Source organism: Lepidochelys kempii, chromosome 1 (assembly GCF_965140265.1).
Source record: "Lepidochelys kempii isolate rLepKem1 chromosome 1, rLepKem1.hap2, whole genome shotgun sequence".
NCBI classification, from domain to species: domain Eukaryota; kingdom Metazoa; phylum Chordata; order Testudines; family Cheloniidae; genus Lepidochelys; species Lepidochelys kempii.
Genome location: NC_133256.1, coordinates 287,945,805 through 287,966,930, shown reverse-complemented (window position 1 = coordinate 287,966,930; position 21,126 = coordinate 287,945,805). Strand labels below are relative to the sequence as shown.

General features: G+C 42.8%; 2 protein-coding genes across 2 annotated transcripts; both read right to left on the bottom strand.

Moving 5' to 3' along the window:
* Positions 1-1,168: 1,168 nt before the first annotated feature.
* On the bottom strand, positions 1,169-4,482 carry LLPH (LLP homolog, long-term synaptic facilitation factor). The gene is made up of 3 exons (XM_073327864.1): positions 4,373-4,482; positions 3,656-3,848; positions 1,169-2,821 (listed from the first exon to the last, which is right to left on the bottom strand). The coding sequence occupies exons 2-3, from the start codon at positions 3,834-3,836 to the stop codon at positions 2,658-2,660; spliced, it is 345 nt and encodes a 114-aa protein (XP_073183965.1). The 5' UTR covers positions 3,837-3,848; positions 4,373-4,482; the 3' UTR covers positions 1,169-2,657.
* An 871-nt stretch (positions 4,483-5,353) lies between these two features.
* TMBIM4 (transmembrane BAX inhibitor motif containing 4) lies at positions 5,354-15,979 on the bottom strand. The gene is made up of 7 exons (XM_073327865.1): positions 15,692-15,979; positions 14,168-14,276; positions 12,638-12,743; positions 9,586-9,619; positions 8,847-8,964; positions 8,323-8,368; positions 5,354-6,834 (listed from the first exon to the last, which is right to left on the bottom strand). The coding sequence occupies exons 1-7, from the start codon at positions 15,792-15,794 to the stop codon at positions 6,628-6,630; spliced, it is 723 nt and encodes a 240-aa protein (XP_073183966.1). The 5' UTR covers positions 15,795-15,979; the 3' UTR covers positions 5,354-6,627.
* Positions 15,980-21,126: the final 5,147 nt, after the last annotated feature.

Here is a 21,126-nt window from a genome sequence, read left to right as displayed (position 1 = left end):
TATTAATGTCCAGCCCCATGCACATTCTTTGCAGATGCTCTTCAGAGTAAGACGATTTTCCTGTGGCACCACTGAACCTCTGAAAAACGCTCAGTCCTCCAGCTCATGCCCACCTGTGGTGATAGCAACAGAGGCTCAGGTGGAACATGGGGGAAGATGTTAAAGGGAGAGTGCCAGGGCACAGCTGGCAAGATAAATAAAACAGGGAAGCAGCTGGAACATGGCCCCATTTCTGGTCCTGTCAGAGCAGGAAAGAAATTGACAAAGAGCTCTATAAAATCTAGAGCAGTTAGCAATCGTTGATTCCTCTTCCACAAGCATGTATATTGGAGCTTGAAATTACCCTGATTTTATCTACTTTCTTTTTTGCAGAAGAGCAAACAAACATGACAACTCTGGGCTCCCTCTGCTGGTCCTAGAAAGAGCCAAATTCTGTCCTCTTGTTACACCTGAGAAACCCTTAAACCTCAATGGGGCAAACACATACAGGACAGAATGTGAGCCACAGAATGAAAATTGTAAAGAAATACAATGTGGCTGTTATTTAATTTCTCAGTAAACAGGTGATTCTTTTGTTTAAAAAAATCATGGGATATTCTCTTCCTTATTAGCCAATTTAAACATAGTTCAAATCTAAAGGACATTTCACATTTAATATTCAAATAGTTTAACTAAATGTGGTATTTTCTGTTTTGCAGTATGACAGCTGTAATGAAATCAGCAGATGGATACTATATATTAACTGTACAATATTGGGTAAGTTTATACCTTAATCTACTTAAGTAACCAGGTCAAATTTGAAGTCTCATTATAGGAAACAGACAAATACACAATATTCAAAAAAGAAAAGGAGTACTTGTGGCACCTTAGAGACTAACCAATTTATATGAGCATAAGCTTTCGTGAGCTGTAGCTCACTTCATCGGATGCATACTGTGGAAAGTGTAGAAGATCTTTTTACACACACAAAGCATGGAAAAAATGGGTGTTTACCACTACAAAAGGTTAACACCCATTTTTTCCATGCTTTGTGTGTGTAAAAAGATCTTCTACACTTTCCACAGTATGCATCCGATGAAGTGAGCTGTAGCTCACGAAAGCTTATGCTCAAATAAACTGGTTAGTCTCTAAGGTGCCACAAGTACTCCTTTTCTTTTTGCGAATACAGACTAACACGGCTGTTACTCTGAAACCTGACAATATTCAAATAGATTTTATGCATACATTTCCCTTATTGCCTCCTAATAACTTCTGTCTATTTAGTGTTCTATCCTGCAGGACCTTTTCACCTGATTTTACTTGAGCACTGAAAAGGAAAAGAAATCCCTCCTTCCACAACTCATTAATAACAAAAATTTCTCTTGGAATCTAGAAAAATTTCTTAAGTAATAACACCAAGCTGCCCAACATTTGTTTGTTTTTAACATAGTATCTTAAACTGGTATCTCTTTCCTTTAAAAAGCATAAATCTTATTCCCTTTGTGTTGCACAGTTACCACATATTACACATACCGATATGTAACCATTGGGCAATCAGAATACTTAGGTCCCAGTCCTGAAATACACTTTACATGGGTGGGGATCTGTGGGTAAAAGATCCTTCAATGGACAACATATTGCACGAGTGGGATCTTAATTATATCCATTTTTTAAACAAGAGCCTTTCTTAAAAACATAAAGGTATAGGGTAACATTCTCATATCTGTCATTATGTACTACTGTCGATCAATATGTAATGTGTAACTGGATGTAGCATTTGCTTTGTAATCACACGATACTTGGGATCTTGTGTCTACTCTGTAAACTATGATACAGGAATATCAAATTAAGGAGATATTTGTCTACTTTAAAAAGAATCACACGTGTATTGCCAACATGTTTATTTACCTATATTACAACTGTACCAAAAATGTTTAAAGTACAGTTTACGGGGGTTTTTTTTGTTTTTTTTACTGTTTATGCCTTTGCATTCTTTCAGATGGACAATGAAAATCCATTAAGTCTATTTTACTTTCAATTTCTCAGTGCTGTAATGTTTGGGTTGCAAACACTGTAACACAAGGTTCGTTTGTTTAAAAATAACCTTTTCTATTGGAATTTTAAAAAATAATCACTGACAACATTTTTACTTGTTTGGGTTTTCTATGTTTTGATTTGAACCAAATTTCAGTTTATAATGTCTATATAAAGTCACATAATATGTTTTCATAATTTAATAGTTCAGTATTAAAACAAACATCAGAACTCCAAAAAAAGAAGCTCTACAGGAAAATTAAAGGGATACTGTCAATTTACAGAACATGCTTCTGTCTAAAAATATTTTACCTCCTATAGTGCATAGTTGGTTCCATGGTTTCTCCAGTTGTTCCTGTGTTCAAGAACACCACAGCAACAAGTGAGAAAAATATTTTAAAATGTACAACCACAAGTATCGGTCAGGGGACTCAAAAGCAGGCAAAACACTTAACTCATTTTCTTTTAAAATTAACTAGATATAAAATTGATGTCCCTTTCATCAATTTCTGATCTAATAGAGTCTCCAGACTTAATGATAATTTACACTTGGTAGCTGGACCCAGCCTGATCACATACTCTTAATCTTTGGTGGCCTCCGTTTTCTACATAGTCTCTTTTCCACCCTTCAAATTTCTTCAAAGCTACCATGCTAATCCTTTGGCCACCTTGGATTTGTTTTTTCCTTTAACACGTTTTGCCTTAAGCTTCTTCCTCTGTCTGGGATTCATCCATACTGGGTACTGTCCATATTGGTCTAAAAGATTCTTTTTGTTTCTTTTAATCTGTGTATCCATCTTAACTTCGCCTGAAAAAAGAAAGCATTTACAAAAAAGTCAATAAAAATATTTGAATCAGCTTCATACAGGATACTTAGAAACACTAGATTTACAAACAGTAACCAATATAATCTCTCTTCACACATGCCATAATTTTTTCAGTATCAGGAGTTTCCATAAGGGATTTCTTCGGGCCCCAAAAAAATGCAACACAGGATGATCCCTTCTAAATAATGCTGTTTGCCACAGCAAAGGAGCGGGTCTGGAGCGTGCATTTGGACAGATGCTCTTCCCCAAGCCAAGTACCAGTTGTTGAGAGCAGGAGCTAGTTGCTGGATGGGGGAAGGAGTGTGCAAACCCATGGAATTTAGGAGCAGGAGCTGGTAATGGAACCATGTTGTTAGGAGAGAGGAACAACATGGACTATGATATTACAGTTCAGAGCTACTATGGATTATAGATACTGTCTTTTCTGTAGTGTTGATGGGTGAAATGAAGGGTCACTAGTACCAACTACAATGAAAAACAAGGTTAAAAAAAGGCAATTCCCCTCCCCACCCCCATTGCTACTCCATTCCAGGCTTGAAAACCAGAAAGGTGGTGGTGGTGGGGAGGGACATGAGAGAGGAAATGGTTGCAGGGAGTCCACGAAATAAAGGGGGATGGGAGGGTGGGCACACAGGGAGTTCGTGGCAGAAATGGAGGGACGCACGGAGCCCCCTGGGTGTGCACTGAGCTCAGTCAACTGAACCCATGAAGGGGCTGAGCCGCAGCAGAGATTCACAGCTGTGGGTTTCAGAACCTGGGCTGTGTTTTTCTCTGGAGCCCAACAAATAGCGCAGCAAAATTAAAACCCAACTCACCCCCTTGATCTTTGACTTTCTCGGGGGTGATCACCGTGGCTATTTCTTTAACCTCCTCCATTACAACATCCGCATTTGCTTTCAGGATGTTTTTTAATCGGCTGAGTTCCTTCGGCGCGTTCTTCTTCCTTTTCTCAGCGCGCATCTTTCTCTTCCATTTACTCCTTAAACTCTTGGCCATTTTTGATTTTAGCTGAGATGAGGGAGAGGTGACCAAACAACAACCACCACCTTATCTTCCGAACCTGGACGCTTCGCCTGTAAACCCACCACTTCCCCTCGCCCCCCGACCAGCCCCAGCCCCGGGCCCCGAGCGGGCGAGGAGAAGCCCGGCCCCCAGCCCTGTGCTGAGGTGCGGGTGGGCTCCAGGCGGCCCCACCCACTCGCTGGACACAGCCGGGGGCTGACCCCGCGCCCGGGCCGCGGGCGGCCAGCGCGCCGAGGGTTTCCCCAGGTAACAGCGGGCGCCTCCCGTGGGCTGGGGCGCGGCGCGGCTCGGCGGCGGCGGGGAGGAGGTGTCGCTACAGCAGGCAGGTCTCAGCCCACAACCGCCCCGCGACACTCACAGGCGGCCGCGTGCACCCCTCCCCCCACTGGGGAAGGCCCCGGCGGAGCACGCGATCGCCGGGCTCGGCCGCTTCACAGGGCAGGGGCCGCAGCTGGGCACCGGGGGGCTGGGGCCGGGGGCCGCGCGCGCGCGCTCCAGAATCCACTCACCGAGAGTCGCACGGAGCCGGCTCCCCCACGCGCCCGACTGCCAGTTGCGCAACAGCACCTGCCTTCAGATGTCTGTGTGGCGCGTGCGCAGTCCCGCGGGGCGGGGCGATGTCTGTGTGGCGCGTGCGCAGTCCCGCGGGGCGGGGCTCTATACGTGTACGGTGGAGCCCGTACACGTATAGAGCCACAAGCCGGGGGCGGGGCCTGTGGGCCGCGGCCTGTGGGCCGCTGAGTTAACCCGTTCGGGGCGGGGGCAGTTGTAGCAAACCTCTCCTGCGAAAGGGAGTGTGCGCGGGGCCGGGCACGTGGTGACCAGCGCGAAGCCGGGGCCCGTCGCTGGCGCGGCATCCACCTTGGCTGGGGCCAGGGATCCCCTCCGCAGTCACTGTCTCCCCGGGAGCTGCTGTGCGGCAACAGCAGCCCTGCGGCCAGACCCCTGCTGGCCTTGAAGCAGCACAGCTACGGAAACAGCGGCAAAGAGTCCTGGGGCATCTTATAGACTAACAGAGGTATTGGAGCATAAGCTTTCGTGGGTGAATTCACTCACCTGTTTGTATTCACCCACAAAAGCTCATGCTCCAATACGTCTGTTAGTCTATAAGGTGTCACAGGACTCTTTGCTGCTTTTACAGATCCAGACTAAGGTGGCTACTTAACCCTCTGAGACCAGCTACAGAAACTGACACATTACCCTGTATTCTACAGTCTCTAGGGTCTAGACATTGGGTCACCGTTTGCAAGGCACTGCTGCTTTCCCCACAGTACAGAGGCAGATCTGAGCTGTTGAATTAGAGACTAGTTTACTCAGAGGAAAGTGCTTTATCTAGTAAAAAGCCCAACGATGCAGGTTGAAAATACCTAGGAGAACTTGGTCCTTCAGCAGCCTTAATAAATGTACACATTAGCTATACTGGAGGATGGCTCAATTAGTCCTCCCGCATTTGTTTCATAAGTGATCATATTCAGATACTAAAAAACGTGTTCAACACATCCAACATTTTATTCGCGGATAAAACCCGACGGAAAATAAGGTGCTATTTTCTAGACAAAATTAACAGGAAACACACACGATGTAGAAGTAACTCCAAAGACTCATGAATCTGATCTTGTTACCGAACATTTAAAATTTCATTATAGTTCTTAATACAGCTCAAATACCAGAGCAAGTGGAACATTCACTGACCGTCCTCCTTGACCAACTTCTCGGCAAGCCAACGGCATACCTGGTCCTAAACTATCCCAGTTCTTTATTGCTAAGAACAACTTTCACTTTGCCTCCTCTTATTTTGCCCTCACTGGCTTTCCAAAATTTCACCAGCCTGGAAAACACAACCCACATTCACACCAGAACCCAGGTCTCCCAAGTAACAAGAGCTGCTGCTAAGCAATGGTTTACATTTTTAGTTCTCTCCACTATCTGATCTTTGGAGCTCTCCAATCCGTACAGCTAGATGAACAGATTTTAGGGTTAAGATTTTCCAATTTTAATGCATGCAAACATTCACAATTCTATGCAGACTCAACATTTTTATATGTGCAAAACCACATTCCATCTTTCAATTATGTTTATGTTAATCAACAGCTGAAAGATAGGCAATAAATAATTGAGCAATCTAACACTGTGTATTGTTCTGTTTATACTTGTCCTTGGTAAATAAAATAATCTCATAGCTCTAAACCAGAGTAGATTAAAATCTTTTAAAGGAAGTGTAGTTATGTTTTACTAGTTAATAATTCCAAGTCTTTCAAATCAAGATCCCACTAATATACATTTTTAGAATGAGAGAATTTTAGCTTATGTAAAATATCACTATACACTAACAAAATGAAAAGACTTGATCTTATATTATCCAGATAGATTTATGATTCCAAAGGAACCATCCGCAACAATTATAGGATAGCAGAAATAAAATGATGGGATTTTCTAACTGTTCGTGTTAGGGCTATCAGAAGTTGACAAGCATTTTCATCAAAAACTACCCTGGTCAAAAATAAAGCCGTTACAAAAGTAACTGAAATGGCTGCAGGGTGCAACTAAAGTAAAATATATATTTTGAGCAGAAACGCATCAGTTACATAAAACCCTTTCATTTCTGAGAAAAAGATTCAGTAATCATGGAATGGAAAAATAGTAAGATTCGATCTCAAAATATACTGCAGTTTGTATATAATCAAAACCAATCCTATTTAGACTCAACCCTCTAAACACCACATTTCACTATTTATGGAGGAGTTTCACTACAGGTCACCTACAGTTATTTTTTATTTAATGCTTCTAGTAGGCGCAGCAGGTGCAGGAACAGATTGATGATATCTAAGTAGAGATTGATGGCAGCCAATATATACTCTTCCGGGGACAGTCTGTGCATCAGTAAATGAGTGTCATAGATGATAAATCCGCAGAACAGCAGCGCTCCCGCAGCAGCAAACAACAGCTCTATTGTCTCACTATAGAAAAACAGCTATAACCAAATGATAACGTGAGAAGGGAAAACATTTGTAAGTTCAAATTTCTTATACAAAGGCACTTCACTATTAAAACAAAACTACAGTTAGACAATTGTAAATACTTTGCCCTTGTACAGGAATATACATATTGCTAAAAGCCAGTAGTAGAAGAGAAAATTCCAAACTTTTGTTTTCCCCACTCAAATTAACACCCCCACCCTTGAGGTCTTAGGTCAGTGTCACCATTCTTCTAGGAGATGTGGATTAGATATGATTTACTTCAAAACATACATATATACTACTGATTCAGTAAGACTACTCACAGTAGTGAAGTTAAGCATGTGCATAAGTGTTTGCAGGATAAGAGCCTAAATGAGCTGGGGGGGTTGCTACTGGGTGATGCAAAGTATTGTCCAGGGGCTGAGCACACTGCTTTTGCAGTACTCCAAACTGAAGGAGTAAGACAGTGACAAACTGAACACGTATTTTCTGCAAAAAAGTGCAGGCTGTATGCTAGAGCCTTCAATGTTGTCTATCCCAGAGGTTCTCAAACTTCCATTGCACCACGAACCCCTTCTGACAAAAAAATTTACTACATGACCCCAGGAGGGGAGCGGAGACTGAGACCTGCCACACTAGGTGGGGGTGGAGTTCGGGCTTCTGCCCTGGGTCCCAGCAAGCTTATGTTGGCCCCGGCGACCCCATTAAAATGGGGTCCCAACCTACTTTGGGGTCCCAACCCACAGTTTGAGAACAACTGGTCTCTCCCTATCATTCCAAATTTGTGTCATTAGAAGCAATGCCTCAGAGGAAGCTCTGCTTTCAGGACAGTAATAGTGAAGGACAATGAAGGAAAAAAAAAAAGTGGCCATCCTGCCTGGTTCCAGTCAATCAAGATATCTAGTTTGGTTAAGTTCTTTCCCAATCAAACATACTCCCAATTTTACACTGCCAAAACCAGCATCCTACAGAAATCAATTTGAAAAATGTGGTCAAAAGGTTACAACATAACCTGTGCCAATAACATTCATAGATTGCATCAGCAATACCCACAGCTTTTGGTCTTACAATATAAATGAAAGATTTCTACAAAATGGTGACTGAACAGTACGTTTTAATAGTTTAATTACAGATAATTCATCACTACATTAATTTGTAGTCAATTCCCTTTATAGTTAGCCAATTGGAGACACGTACATGATACATTGGCTTATTATTGATCAAGGATAAAATTATCAACAGCACTCAAGTGACTTAGGAACCCAGGTCTTATTGAAAGTCAAAGTGTATTGAAAATGGGACTGATGATCCTAAGTCACTTTGGCATTTTTGATAAGTCTATTCCAAGATTTGTATAACTTTTATTTTTTGAGTTCTCAAGCATGTCCTATTCTAACAATTGTATTCTTTTACAAATATATGTAATTAGGTGTTAAGTATTTTGTTTCAATTACTAGTTATGTCAAACAATCACTTCTAGTCCTGAACACAATATATCTTACCCTCAAGAGACTGGAGAGGATGAAAATCCACAAGCAAGCAAACAGCCTGGAAAAAAAAGACATTCGTGTATTAGCTATATTACTATTATTTCAAAATTTTCTTCAAATTTTTCCATCCCACAGAAAAACACCTTGAATACTCTAACAGTTATTCGCATATACATGCAAATACACACAAACACCCCCTCCCATCCACTCACAATCTCTCTGTTGCAGGTAGCAATGAAAACTAGCGTTAATGATTTGCTATTTGAAAGTTCCTTGATATTTCAGTGAAAAATGCAAATAAATAGTTTGCTAGTGTAATAGTAACATTATAGTTTTAAAATTGTTAACATAAATAGCACAACTGCAAAATAAACTATTTGCCAAAGGAGGGACCTATATAAAAACAAAAATTAAAACTCAGAACACCCATAAGATTCCCTTAAATCAATTACACAACTCAGCTTTCTGTAGGCCTGGCTTTTATTCCTGTATCTGTAATACTTGTGCTTTTAAAATAGTCCAATAAAGGAACCTACCCTGCTCCGAATTTGCTGAAATCTCTCTTGGACTGCAAAGTATACACAGTCAGCCCAAGAAACACAGCAGTAGTCAGAATAAAAGCTTGTAAGACAACTGATACATCATAGAAAGTCACTGTAAACAGAAAAAAGTCAATTATTTAAAAATAGTATGCTGTGCATATAAATAAACATTGTGATGAGTTTTTTGTATTTATAGATTGTCAGTGTGAGAAAGCTGGTTAGATTTGACCTCACAATCTTGAGACTGATATATACAGTACGCGCGTACCATATGCTTCTACATTTGCTGGTTCTTAACATTTTTGGTATAGGGTTAGCTTTCTTAAATGGACACGTCAAATCTTTTGTACCTGTGCTAAAAAACATTTTCAGACTTGTGCAAGGAAAGCCAGATCCAAGAGCAGAGAGGGAAGACAGGGTACTAATCCCATCCCTGCAATGGGAAAGTGGTATCTTTTCTCCTACTCTTTAACAGTCAAGTCATAGGGATACAAAGCAAATATAGAACTTCTATTTAATAGGAAGAAAGGATGACAATCTGATTTCCTCCCTCTGCTCCCAAGACTTTGCTACACATGTTGAAATCATGTGTGCAAATCCAAAATAAGAGCTCTGTCACCGGTCAGGTCACATCTGGCAGTTTTAAACAGCAATGGGTGCAACATGTCCGATTCCTTTCCCTATTTCTGTCTGAAATCAACAGGCAGTATTAGAATGACTAGCGTTTGTTTACCTGTAATAGCAACAGTCAATGCTTCCAAAAGGGTCTATGAGAAGAAATGGAAAAAAAGCATAAACTAAAGATATTCATATGAAAACACTGTACACATTCACCAGTTTGTAGTTTAAGTATTTTGCTACATAATCTTTTACTATATGCAGAATGTACCATGTGCTATAGAAACATGCTAGTTTATTTAAAAACTGAAAGTTTTTAAAAATAAAGCTCTCAGTAAGTCAAAAAATGGAAACTACAGTATGTCTTACTATCCAGGAGAGAGCATAATTGTTACATGTAATTTTTATTTCACAGCCTATCTTATGGTACATGACAATTTTAAGTTATGTGGCTAAAAATTTCCTTTAAATAACAATAAAAAGGTAGATAGGTTTCTCAGAACTGTTGTTATAACTGAACTGTTTTCAGTTTCTCTGTCTGTATATTTTTCAGTATTAAAATACTTTCTTAGGTGAATTTTAGGACTATGGGGTGGAAGTATGTACTTGTGTCCTTAACTCCTTTCCCTTGACCAACTAGCTTGAAATCAAATCCACTACTGTTGTACTGACACAGGACTGAAACAAAACTTGGAATTTTCCTTAGTTTTAGTATTCATTAAAGAAAACATGAGGGGGGAAAAAAGGTTTTCAGAACAGTACCTTGGCTGCTTTTATCCTGTTTACTCTTGGGGGAATTCTGTGGTACTGCATGCTGGCAGAAAATGCCCCCACTCTTTGCTTCCCTGCTGAAAATGACAGGGAAGCAAAGGAAAGCCGAGGGCTGGGATGTGGGGACAACCATGGGTTCAGTTTTCTTGGGGGGAGGGAAGGGGGCTTGCTTCCCCCAAACAGAGGTAAGGTATGGGGGGCACACGAGGTTTTGTGCCACTGCCCTCCCCATTTCTGCAAGCACAGAGCTGCCCAACTGAAGGAGGCTGTGTCTGGGCTCCAGTGACTCTGCAGGTGAATGCCACCTCCTGGATCCTAGTGCCAGTCATGCTCTCCTTCTGTGTGCTGGGACCCTTCCTGTTTTCTGTGCAACAGTGACTGCCTGCAGTGGGGCTGAGTAAGTGGGGGGCAGGGGTAATGAGGAAGGAAGTGGGGGGGGAGGGGAAGAGGCAATCTGGAAGGAAGGGGGTGCGGAATAGGGCAAGGGGAGGGGAATGTGTGAGTGAGGGGAGGGGAATGGAGCAGTGGGGGAGGAGGATGAGATGGGGAAGAAAAGGGGATAGGGGAATCGCGGGGGGAAGCGGGAGTCCAGCATGCGGCATCCTCTCAGCAGCAACTGGGGCTCCCACATTAAACAGGTCTCACTGCAACAAGCCCCAGCTCCCTACACCTGGACCCCCCCCCCCCCCCAATGAGCCCTCCCACACCAGACCACCACCCCACTGAGCCCCAACCAGCTGCACTTGGACCCCTCCCACCTAGCCCCACTCCCCTAGCACCCAGACCCCCTCCCGAGCCCCCCACATCCAGACCCTCCCTCCCTGAGCCCCAACCACCTTCATGTGGATCCCCTGCAGAGTCCCATTGCCCCTGCATCTGGAACCCCCAACGAGTCCCCATGCATCCAGATCTGCCACTGAGCTGCTCGCACCCAGATTGCCCCACACAGAAACCTCTCACCCCACACTTGAATCCCCCTACACTAAGGCCCTCCACACTTGGATCCTGCTGGGCTGAGCCTGTGCACCCACACCTGATGCACCTGGCGCAGAGGGGCAGGGCCCTGGGGTGTTTCTGGGGCAGGCCTGTTTCAGGGTCAGGTGTAGCCTCACTGCTAAGTCCCTGTACTGGAAAGGGGGGGGGGGGGGGCTTCAAGGTGATCTCCCACCTCAGCGCAGCCAGTGGTCTGCGCTCCCCACTGGAGCCACATTTATTTATTGACAAATAATATTTGCGGAATTTTAAAATATTGCGTGCATAATTTTTTGGCACAGAATTTCTTCAGGAGTACCTGTTGGATCAAATCAACTGTTCTGAGCCCTCAGTTTCTTTAAATCTATTATGTCCCAAACTTACAGTTTTGTCCTATCCTTTTTGCAGTGTGTAATGTTTAAACTGTTGAGGAAATCTATTGGAATACAACATTCCATACTGTGCTTGGATGTAACTTTTACAAAAATTATTTCATTTTAAACAACTTGAATAAAACCCTGAACGTTTTCTGCATCACAAGTACAGAAACAGACAAATATAAATCTACATTCCAATTAAGATAATGGACCCACTGCATGGCTTTTGGAGAAAACATCTTTGTGTCTTATAAGTCAGGAAAACCTGGTAGATCTCTTCAGATTTGAAGAATACAATTTACACAACTTCTTCCAAGATGTCAAAGCCAGAGGAATGCTAATGGTGCAACCAAAGCATCTCTTTTTGGCAGACTGAACTGTCCCATTACTTGGGACAAGAACTCCTTAGGCTATTGGAGGGTGACTGTGATAACTACAAAATTCTACATATGGGCTGACTGGTAGTTATATATTATCATGCACGGGATCAAAATTTGAGACTAGCTCATTCATATGCTCTTTGGATTGGAAACATGCTCGAAACTCTTAGCACCAAGAAGGAGAAAATCGATTTTAATCTTATACACTAGAAACCACTATTTGTCCCTGTCAATGACTGTGCTTGATCTCAGCTATCCATTGTTTAATGGTTTAGTAAGTATGGTAACACAGAAATTTCCTTGAGTCCCATGTTTCCTATTCAGCACCTTACAGACAAAAGAAAAAGTCCTTAAAGTTAAGGGAGATATTAAAAAAGAAAGAAGACAAAAAAAAAAAAAGAAAACTTTGCTGAGACCTGTTTAAAGCCCCAAAACGATGTATTATTTCCATAAGGAAGCTTGCAGAAGACTGATTGGAGGATATCCAGAAACAAGGTGTGGCCGGAGCATACAAAAATTCTGAAGGACTGAGAATTTTATACTATACCTTGCAAAAAGGTACAATGAAATAAATTAGCCACCACTGGTTTGTTTTAAAAAGTTATTTTCAAATAAAATTTACATTAAGCATTACTCTTGTAAAGAATGAAATTATAAGGATACTTACAAATCCAAAGAGTAGGTATAAATTAACAGGATGCTGATGTCTATACAGGGTTAGTGCTAAAATCATAACCAAAGATCCAAGCACAGATGCCAAAAGCAAAGCAGGGCTGTAAAATTTAACACAAGAAAGTCAGAGTTAAATAAAAGTAGTAACACTGCTCTCTCTCACATTTTCTTAAGAAGCTAATACTTATACCATATGTCTACAGTAATACTAAACTGAGGGGTGTGAGAGTTCCTTTTACCAAAAGATACAGGCTGTTCAAAGATCTATTAACTGGATCTAAAACAGTGATCTATTACACTTGTGTTTGGAGGGGAAAAAATAAGCCCACCACATATGCAAAATGCAAAAAGAAGAAATTTTTATCTGTAAACAAACAAATCCATAATACTTATACACGCGGGCTCTGATTCTGCAAACAGATACAAGTAATTTTATGCACTAATTCACACAGAATTCAACATAAACATTAACTAGTAATTTGCTGCTGAAATGAAATTGATAAAGTAGTTCCCCAAGCAAAACATAAGAAGTTTCAGAATTCGACGGGGTGTTTCCAAGTATGGCCATGTCTACACTACAGAGCTTACAGCACTGTAGCACCGCTCGTGCAGATGCTCTAAGCCAATAGAAAGAGCACTCCTGCTGACATAGCACTGTCTACACCTATGCTTAGGTGAGGCTTGTGTTGCTTGTTCACACCCCTGAACAACATCAGTTATACTGACTTAAGCTGTAGTGTAGACATGGTCTATAAATATAATTAAGATTTTATACGGTATCCATTATATAGCATTTTGTGCTGCTGTTTTATTGAAATTACAGTGAAAAAAAAAGTTAAGGCAAAATTACAAGAGTGTATGTGGCACAGTGCCTGAGAGGGAAAGTTCCAGATGAAATAATACAGATGGAAAACCAACTCAAATAGGATCAGTTGTGGTGAAGGGACACTAGTAGAAACAGTAAGGAACATTGGAGAGCAATGGATACAATTTCTGAAGCAAAAAGAATCAGGTATGTGAAGAATTTCAGGATAATTCTCAGTGAGTTAGCAATGGCCAGGAAGCCACAAACAGTGACTGAGGATTGGGCAAGATATGGTCCAGCTTCCTGGGACACGAAAGTGACAGTTTGACTATAGAGCATTCCAAACGCTGAGTCAAAAAGCAGGGATTTAGGAAGACCATAAGAAAAAAAAACTGCATTAGCTGAGATGTGAAAAGATTAAGGCATGTATCTCAGCGGAGAGAGGATCAGGATAGGAAAGAAGATAGGAAAGAGAAATATGGGAAGAAAGTAAACAAGATCTAGTCAGATTCCAAGATTTCTAGTACAGGAATACAGTTAGAGAATTGTAGAACCAAAGACAAAGAGGATGTTTTACTCAGAATATATCTGGGAGATGTAAAAAATATTAATATAATTAAATATCCTCTCTCACTTCCCTCCCACAAATTCCAAAGCGACCATTGCACCAGCTACATTTTACTTTTTGAAAAGATTTCCCATTTCATTTAAGAACTTTACCTTTCATGCACAAATGTCTGAACTGGAGTAGAGTACAGAAAAATTGCAGACGTCACTGTGGTCAAAAGAACTTGAATTGAAAGAATACTGTAGACTTTTCGTAAAAAAGCTAGGATAAAGAAACAAAAATGACATGTCAACTTTGAATTTGCTGTCTACTTTAAGTCCTAAAATGTGATTCAGCAATGAGTATTCAATCTGAGTTTGCAATGTGATATGGACGCAACAGAAACTGACGTAATTATTGAACTGCATAAAAACATGCCACAGAGCAAAGCAGTAACAGTCCTTTCACCATACAGCTCTAATGCACCTGCGCAGTATGTGGAGATATAACTAGGTACAACAGGATGAAAGAAAGCAAATGTAGGCTATTAGATCATAAACAGTCTCCCAAGATGGTAAAAGACCCATTACTTGGGATTTTAAATTAGGCTGGACACAGCTCTATAAAAAAGACTGCTGAAAAATCCTGTATGGGCAGAGACATGGTCCCAAATGATTTAAGTGTACTGAATAGGTTTATAAACACAGACGCCACACATTTAGAGCAAAAAAAAGTCTCTTCACATCAGTAGCCTTATGTCACCACCTGAATTCTTAAGATCAAGAAAAAATGTGTTTTTCTACACCAATAGATTCAAAACCTCCAGTCTCCCTGACTAATTTTTTAAAAGCTGTTCTAGAAGCCAAATTTGACATTTATGTTTCCTCCATAACAGTGCTTGAAGTTCAAACTGAATACTAGAGACTAAATCACCTAGTGAGAAAAAAGTGAAATCTGAATAGAAGAGTTCACAGCCTCTTTCCCGCGTTCTGATAAGAGACAGTACCTCAAGTCAGGAGGGGGAACGCCTTGTGCAGAACGCCAGGGCAAGGCCGGTGTCCTGCTTAAATTGGATTTAAGTGGTGCACTGACTTTCTGCTAATTCTGCAAAGTCTGGATAAAGATAACTTTCTGGATAAAATGTGAGAAAGTAAACTATAAATTAAAGCTATAACCATCAAGTGATGGATGAAGCAGCTGGGATAGCAGGAAATGCCTCTTACATGAATCTCAGAATTATATTTGAATCCACTTTTGATGATAAAACAAGCTGACCTTCCCCTGAACCGTACTCATCCTGGGTAAGTGAGTGCTTGGTGAATTACCCTAGAGTGGGTACTAGGAGAAAGCCTACTAACTAATCACAAGAGCCATATGGTGTTTTTAGACCTCACGAAGGGAGCTGGGTTAAAAGGCCCGCCCGCCCCTCGGACGGCAGCACCCGGGGCGCACGCAGGGAGAAAACAGGAAGTGAAACGCGGGCAAGGCCGAGTGAACGCGGCAGCGCCGAGCAGGGACGGGGGTTTGCGCCGCCCTGAACCCAGAGGGTCTCCGCCGTGGCTGCCGGGGGACCGAGGGGCAAAGGCCCCGCGGGGCAGGGGACGGAGGAGTCCACGCTAAAGGGGGACGCTCCAGGCCCCGCAGGGGGAGCCGCTCGCGGGGGGCGGCGGCGGCTCCGGCCCGAGGCCGGGTCTCACCCATGCGGATGTGGACGCTGGCCGAGGCCACGTTGCTGCCGTAGTTGAAGTCATCCTCGATGGAAGACCGGGGGTACCGCGGATCGGCCGCCGCCGCCTCCATCGCCGCTGCCCCCTGGCCAGGCGCCTCCGTCCGCCCGACTGCGGCGGCAGCCCAGCAACCGACCTCGGCTCCGCGGGCTGCCGGGTGAGAGAATCAAACCCCGAGCCGCCGAGCCAGCCCCAGAACCGCCGAGCGCCTCGATCGCGGGGCCGCCTGGCTCCCGCCCCTCCCGGCGGAGCGAGCCGCGCGGGGCGGGGCGGGGCGGGGCGGGGCGGGGCCGGGCCGCGGGAGCTCCTGGTGGGGCCGCCGGGCGGCCTGGCCTCGCCTCGCCTCGCCTGGCGTGCGGCCCGAAGGAGAACAGCGACCGTCGCTCCCATCTCGGGGAAGACTCGTTCTTGCCCCCGGGGCTGTTAGTGTTCAGGCGGGCGGGGTAGTTCCCCCGCACTAATTCAACCCTAAAGTCCTTTATTAAATTCAGGGCCAGATGGTGTTTATACAGTTGCTCTAACCCTGCCCCAGAAGCCTAACGAATAGGCGGGTGACTTTCACCCGGACGGTAGCAAAATATGTATGAACGTTTGATCAAGATATTTACAAATGGGCTCAACCCAGGGATGCTGAGACCCATATCGGTCGGCTCCAACATGGTCAGGCAGGTATTCGCAAGGAACCCTTTAAAAGTTTACTTTTTTGTACCCTTTAACAAACAAGCAAAGTCCTTGCCAATTACTGACTTCAGCTAAAAACCAATTTAAGACAGTTCACCCTTCTTTGGACTCTGAATCCATATAAGATTTCCAGTTTCCTATCTCTTCCCCTCCTTGCTGACAAACAGTTTTTCCTTTGCACCTGGGTTCACATAGGCCCTAATTTTTTAAATAACACTGGTATGTGGGGTGGGCCATTTGGACTTATTTTCAGACAAATTCTCTCTGTCTTATTTAAAACCATCTGCAGTCAACCCTATATCAGTAAGAGGCCTTCTTTTTAAAACTTCCCCTTATTGCATTAGTTGTTCTTTGAATCAGACATCCTCCCTACTTCATTCCTTATGACTCAATACTTTCAAGGTCTTTCTTGCTAGTTAGGGCCTTTCATTACAACACATTTCTTGAGCCTAACTTTAATTCTCTAATTATATATTTATTCTATACCTCAGCTGGCAATTACACCTCCAGCTGCATTGCAAACCTACCTTTGTCTGTAGCATCAGTGGGAGTTGAGGGTGTTCAGAACCTCCCAGGGTTGCGCAGCACCTGGCAGGGTTAAGCCCTAACTCACCATTTCTATTAAAGTTCCTTTGTGATATAGCAATGCTGAATTTGATTAAAAATAGATTTTATTTAGCATGTGGATAAATACGTACCATGAGAATCTACAACGTACTTCACATTAACAGCTGAATATAAAGTGAATATAAAAAAGGAGGGGGTATAAATATAAGTAGAATTAGTGTTTGTAGGAAAAGTTTTTCACTATACTGACACAGGTCTGTTCCACTCACTGTGATGGTTTTGTGAGGCTTTAGATTTGTTCCTGTCTCTTGGAAGCCTGGGTTTTTTTGTTTGTTTGTTTTTTGCTTTAAAGCCAGAAATGCCTAAGGGGAAACGTGAATGTTGAAAAAGCAGCTTCTCCAAAATGGTTTGCCTCAAAATTATTATGTAGTACATCTCTTTCCTCATTGAGTCAAAGTAAACAACAACTATGTTCTGTAGAAGTTTTCAGAAATTATTAATAGAGGTAAAGGAGGCCTTTGGCTCTAGAATTTGCTTCTGATGTATACCCCCCTAAGCCTGAGTTGTGCCATTTTATGGTACAATATAAAGCAGATCTTTGTTCAGGCTTTCTCCTAATAATGGGATTGATCCTGTAAGATGCTTAGTACCCTCAGTTAAATTCAGTGGAAATTGAGGGTCTTCAGCATCTCACAGAAGACACGTAGCAGTTTGCAAGATCAGGCTTTATAAATGTTGGATTTCCCCTGGTAACTTGACCTTTGGCTGGTTATTTCCTGCCTGTGAACTCTTTAAGCAGGTGATTCTGGATGATGTGACAGGCAAAGCAAGGTGGTGTTCCCTTATTTAAAAAAAATAATTTAGTTATATAATTATTAGTTATATAATTAGTATGCCAAAGATGCTGATATACTGTAGTGTTAGACACCTTAGAAATACTGTAATAAATACATGTAATACATACAAATTAAATAAAATATTTTTTAAAAATTAGAAACAATTGAAATTGTAAAAAAAAATTAACCCCAGTGGCTTCTAATTGTGTACTTCTCCCATGAGAATCTAAACATACCAATTCTACGATGCTGTGATAAAATGATTCTAAGCATATTTTTCAGTTATTCAGTTGTTGTTTCAAGTTCCTACATGGCAGTCTCAGAGGAGAAAATCTTATTTTAAAATTAACATCATTTTCTACTCTGCAAAATTATGATTCTATTAATGTCATTTTGCATTTTTAGACACTGAGGAGCAAAATCATTCAGCTTCATTCCTGGATTCTTTGAGCCTGAGAATTAGTGAGGACTGGACACTTTCACAACTGCAAGGCTAGTCCAAAGTACACTTACAAGCATATACATTACATTGTAACTACAAAATTTAATTATGTTCTTATGAGGCAGGAAGTCAGCACAAAGAAACTCAAGGACAGATGTGCCATCTGCTGCCGTAATATCCTTGATAGTGATTTGTGAAAATCCACAAATCAGGGGATGAGAGTTTATCTTCTTTAACACTTCATGAAACAGACAAACTGCTGGTCTGGCCTTTGGCAATCGGATTTCCAGGCCAGCCTTTCGTTCTTCTAGGATGAAGTACTTCTCTGAATGTTTCCTTTAGCTGTACATACACTTTAGCTTTACTTGATGAGACAGTACATTGCTATTCATCTTATGTCCTGTCTACACTACAGTATTTGTCATTGTATATAACCAATGAACTGTAACTGGGTTGACTTCATGCTTTGTTTTTGATCACATATTGTGAACATATATTTCATACTGTGGTTCAACCTTGCTAGCAAGCAAGACCTTAGTTCAAAACAGGTCTGTTGCCTGCATACCATTGGGAGCACTTTTGTGTGAAGATGTGAAGTATCAGATGTGTTAGGGGAAACACTCTACGCAAAAGAATAAATGGACACAAATTTGATATCAGGAATCATAACATTCAAAAACCAGTAGGAGAACACTTCAACCTCTCTGGCCACTCAGTAAAAGATTTAAGGGTGGCAATTTTGCAACAGAAAGTCTTCAAAAGCAGACTCCAACGAGAAACTGCTGAGCTTGAATTAATATGCAAACTAGATACCATTAACTTGGGTTTGAATAGAGACTGGGAGTGGCTGGGTCATTACACATATTGAATCTATTTCCCTAAGTTAATTATCCTCACACCTTCTTGTCAACTGTCTAAGTGGGCCATCTTGATTATCACTACAAAAGTTTTTTTCTCCTGCTGATAATAGCTCATCTTACCTAATTAGCCACTCACAGTTTGTATGGCAACTTCCACCTTCTCTGTATGTATGTATATATATATCTTCTTACTATATGTTCCATTCTGTGCATCTGATGAAGTGGGCTGTAGCCCACAAAAGCTTATGCTCTAATAAATTTGGTAGTCTCTAAGGTGCCACAAGTACTCCTTTTCACATGGGGGCTGATGCACTAAATTTCTCTAGTATAGATGAGGCCTTTGTGTGAAGCTACCTTCTCCTGAGAAATCTATTACCCCATCTTCTAGCAGCTTTTCTGGGCCGTTCAGTTACTCAGTGATCAAGCATTGGGGGGGGGAACAGAGCATGCAGCACCAGAGCCATCAGGCAGGTTTGAAAAAATGCTTACAATGACTGAAATGAAAATGTATGACAAGGCTGATGGATTCTGGTATCAGCATACAGTTACAGAAACCGATGCAAGCGGTGAAGACATAGGTTCTGCACTTGAAAAAAACATCCACAATCCTCTAGACTGGTACCAGCAGTTGAAGCAGGATAGGACAGCTGCCTTGATTATTCTAGAGTACACTGAACAAAGAAAGTTGTGTAGGTGCTATGTATGCATGAGCAAACTTTGTAAGCCCATGAGAGAGACAGAAAAAGGAATCTGACCTGAACACACTGAACCATATTTAATGGAACTTGGTCAAATTGACAGGTTGAAACATGATTACACCAAGCATGGTTCTGTTTCTAAATGTGACTTTAGACTCAAATTTCCCTCTATCCCATATACAACTGGTTTTATCTCACAACTTATTACTGCACATTATTTATATGAACAATGATGAATCATGAATTTTTGTATGTTAATATTAGCACTTCAAACTTTCTCTGGTGTTTATCCATAATTTTATGTCCTTTTCGCATCTTTCTAAGTCAGTATCGCCCATTTGATCCTTGACAAACTGGGGAGTGAGCGTTTTTAGGGTCAAAAGCAGGTTGAGATCAGTCTGTTATTTTTAGTTCAGCCTTTGTTATAGTAGTAGTTACTCTAGTGAAGTTAAAAAAGGAGCACCACCATTTTATTCCATGTACAAGACTGGGAAATCTAGAGTGCTACTGTTAGGGTTGCCAGGCGTCTGGTTTTCAACCGGAATGCCCAGTCGAAAAGAGACTCTGGCAGCTGCTGACTGGGCAGTTAAAAGTCTGGTCAGTGGTGCAGTGGGGCTAAGGCAGGCTCCCTGCCTACCCAGGCTCTGTGGGGTTCCCGGAAGCATACAGCATGTCTGGCTCCTAGGCGCAGGAGCAGGGGCTCCGCATGCTGCCCCTGCCCTGAGCACCGGCTCCGCAGATCCCATTGACTGGGAACTGTGGCCAATGGGTTCTGCAGGGGCAGTGCCTGTGGGTGATGGCAGCACGCAGAGCCCTCCACGGCCCTCCCGCCTCGGGGCCACAGGGACATGCTGGCCACTTCCAGGAGCCACCTGAGGTAAGCGCTGCCCAGCCAGAGCCCGCATCCCATCTTCATCACGGAGCCCACATCCCCTCCCAACCCCTACCCCAGCCTTGATCCCCCTCCCACACCCAAACTCCTTCCCAGAGTCTGCATCCTTCAGTCCCTCCGGCACCCAAACCCCCTACCTCAGGTCAGAACCCCCCCACACACACACTCAAACTCCTTCCAGAGCCTGCATCCCACACTCCTTTCTGCACCCCAAACCCTTCATCCCTGGCCAGACCCCAGAGCCCACATCCCCAGCTGGAGCCCACCCCCCGCAACCCCCTGCCCCAGTCCTGAGCCCCCTCCTGCACTCCAAATCCCTCATGTCTGGCCCCACCCCAGAGCCTGCACACCCACCTGGAGGGCTGCGTCACCGAAACCACCTGAGAAACCACAGTCAGGAGCAGACGCATACCCAGCCGGGGTGCTCGC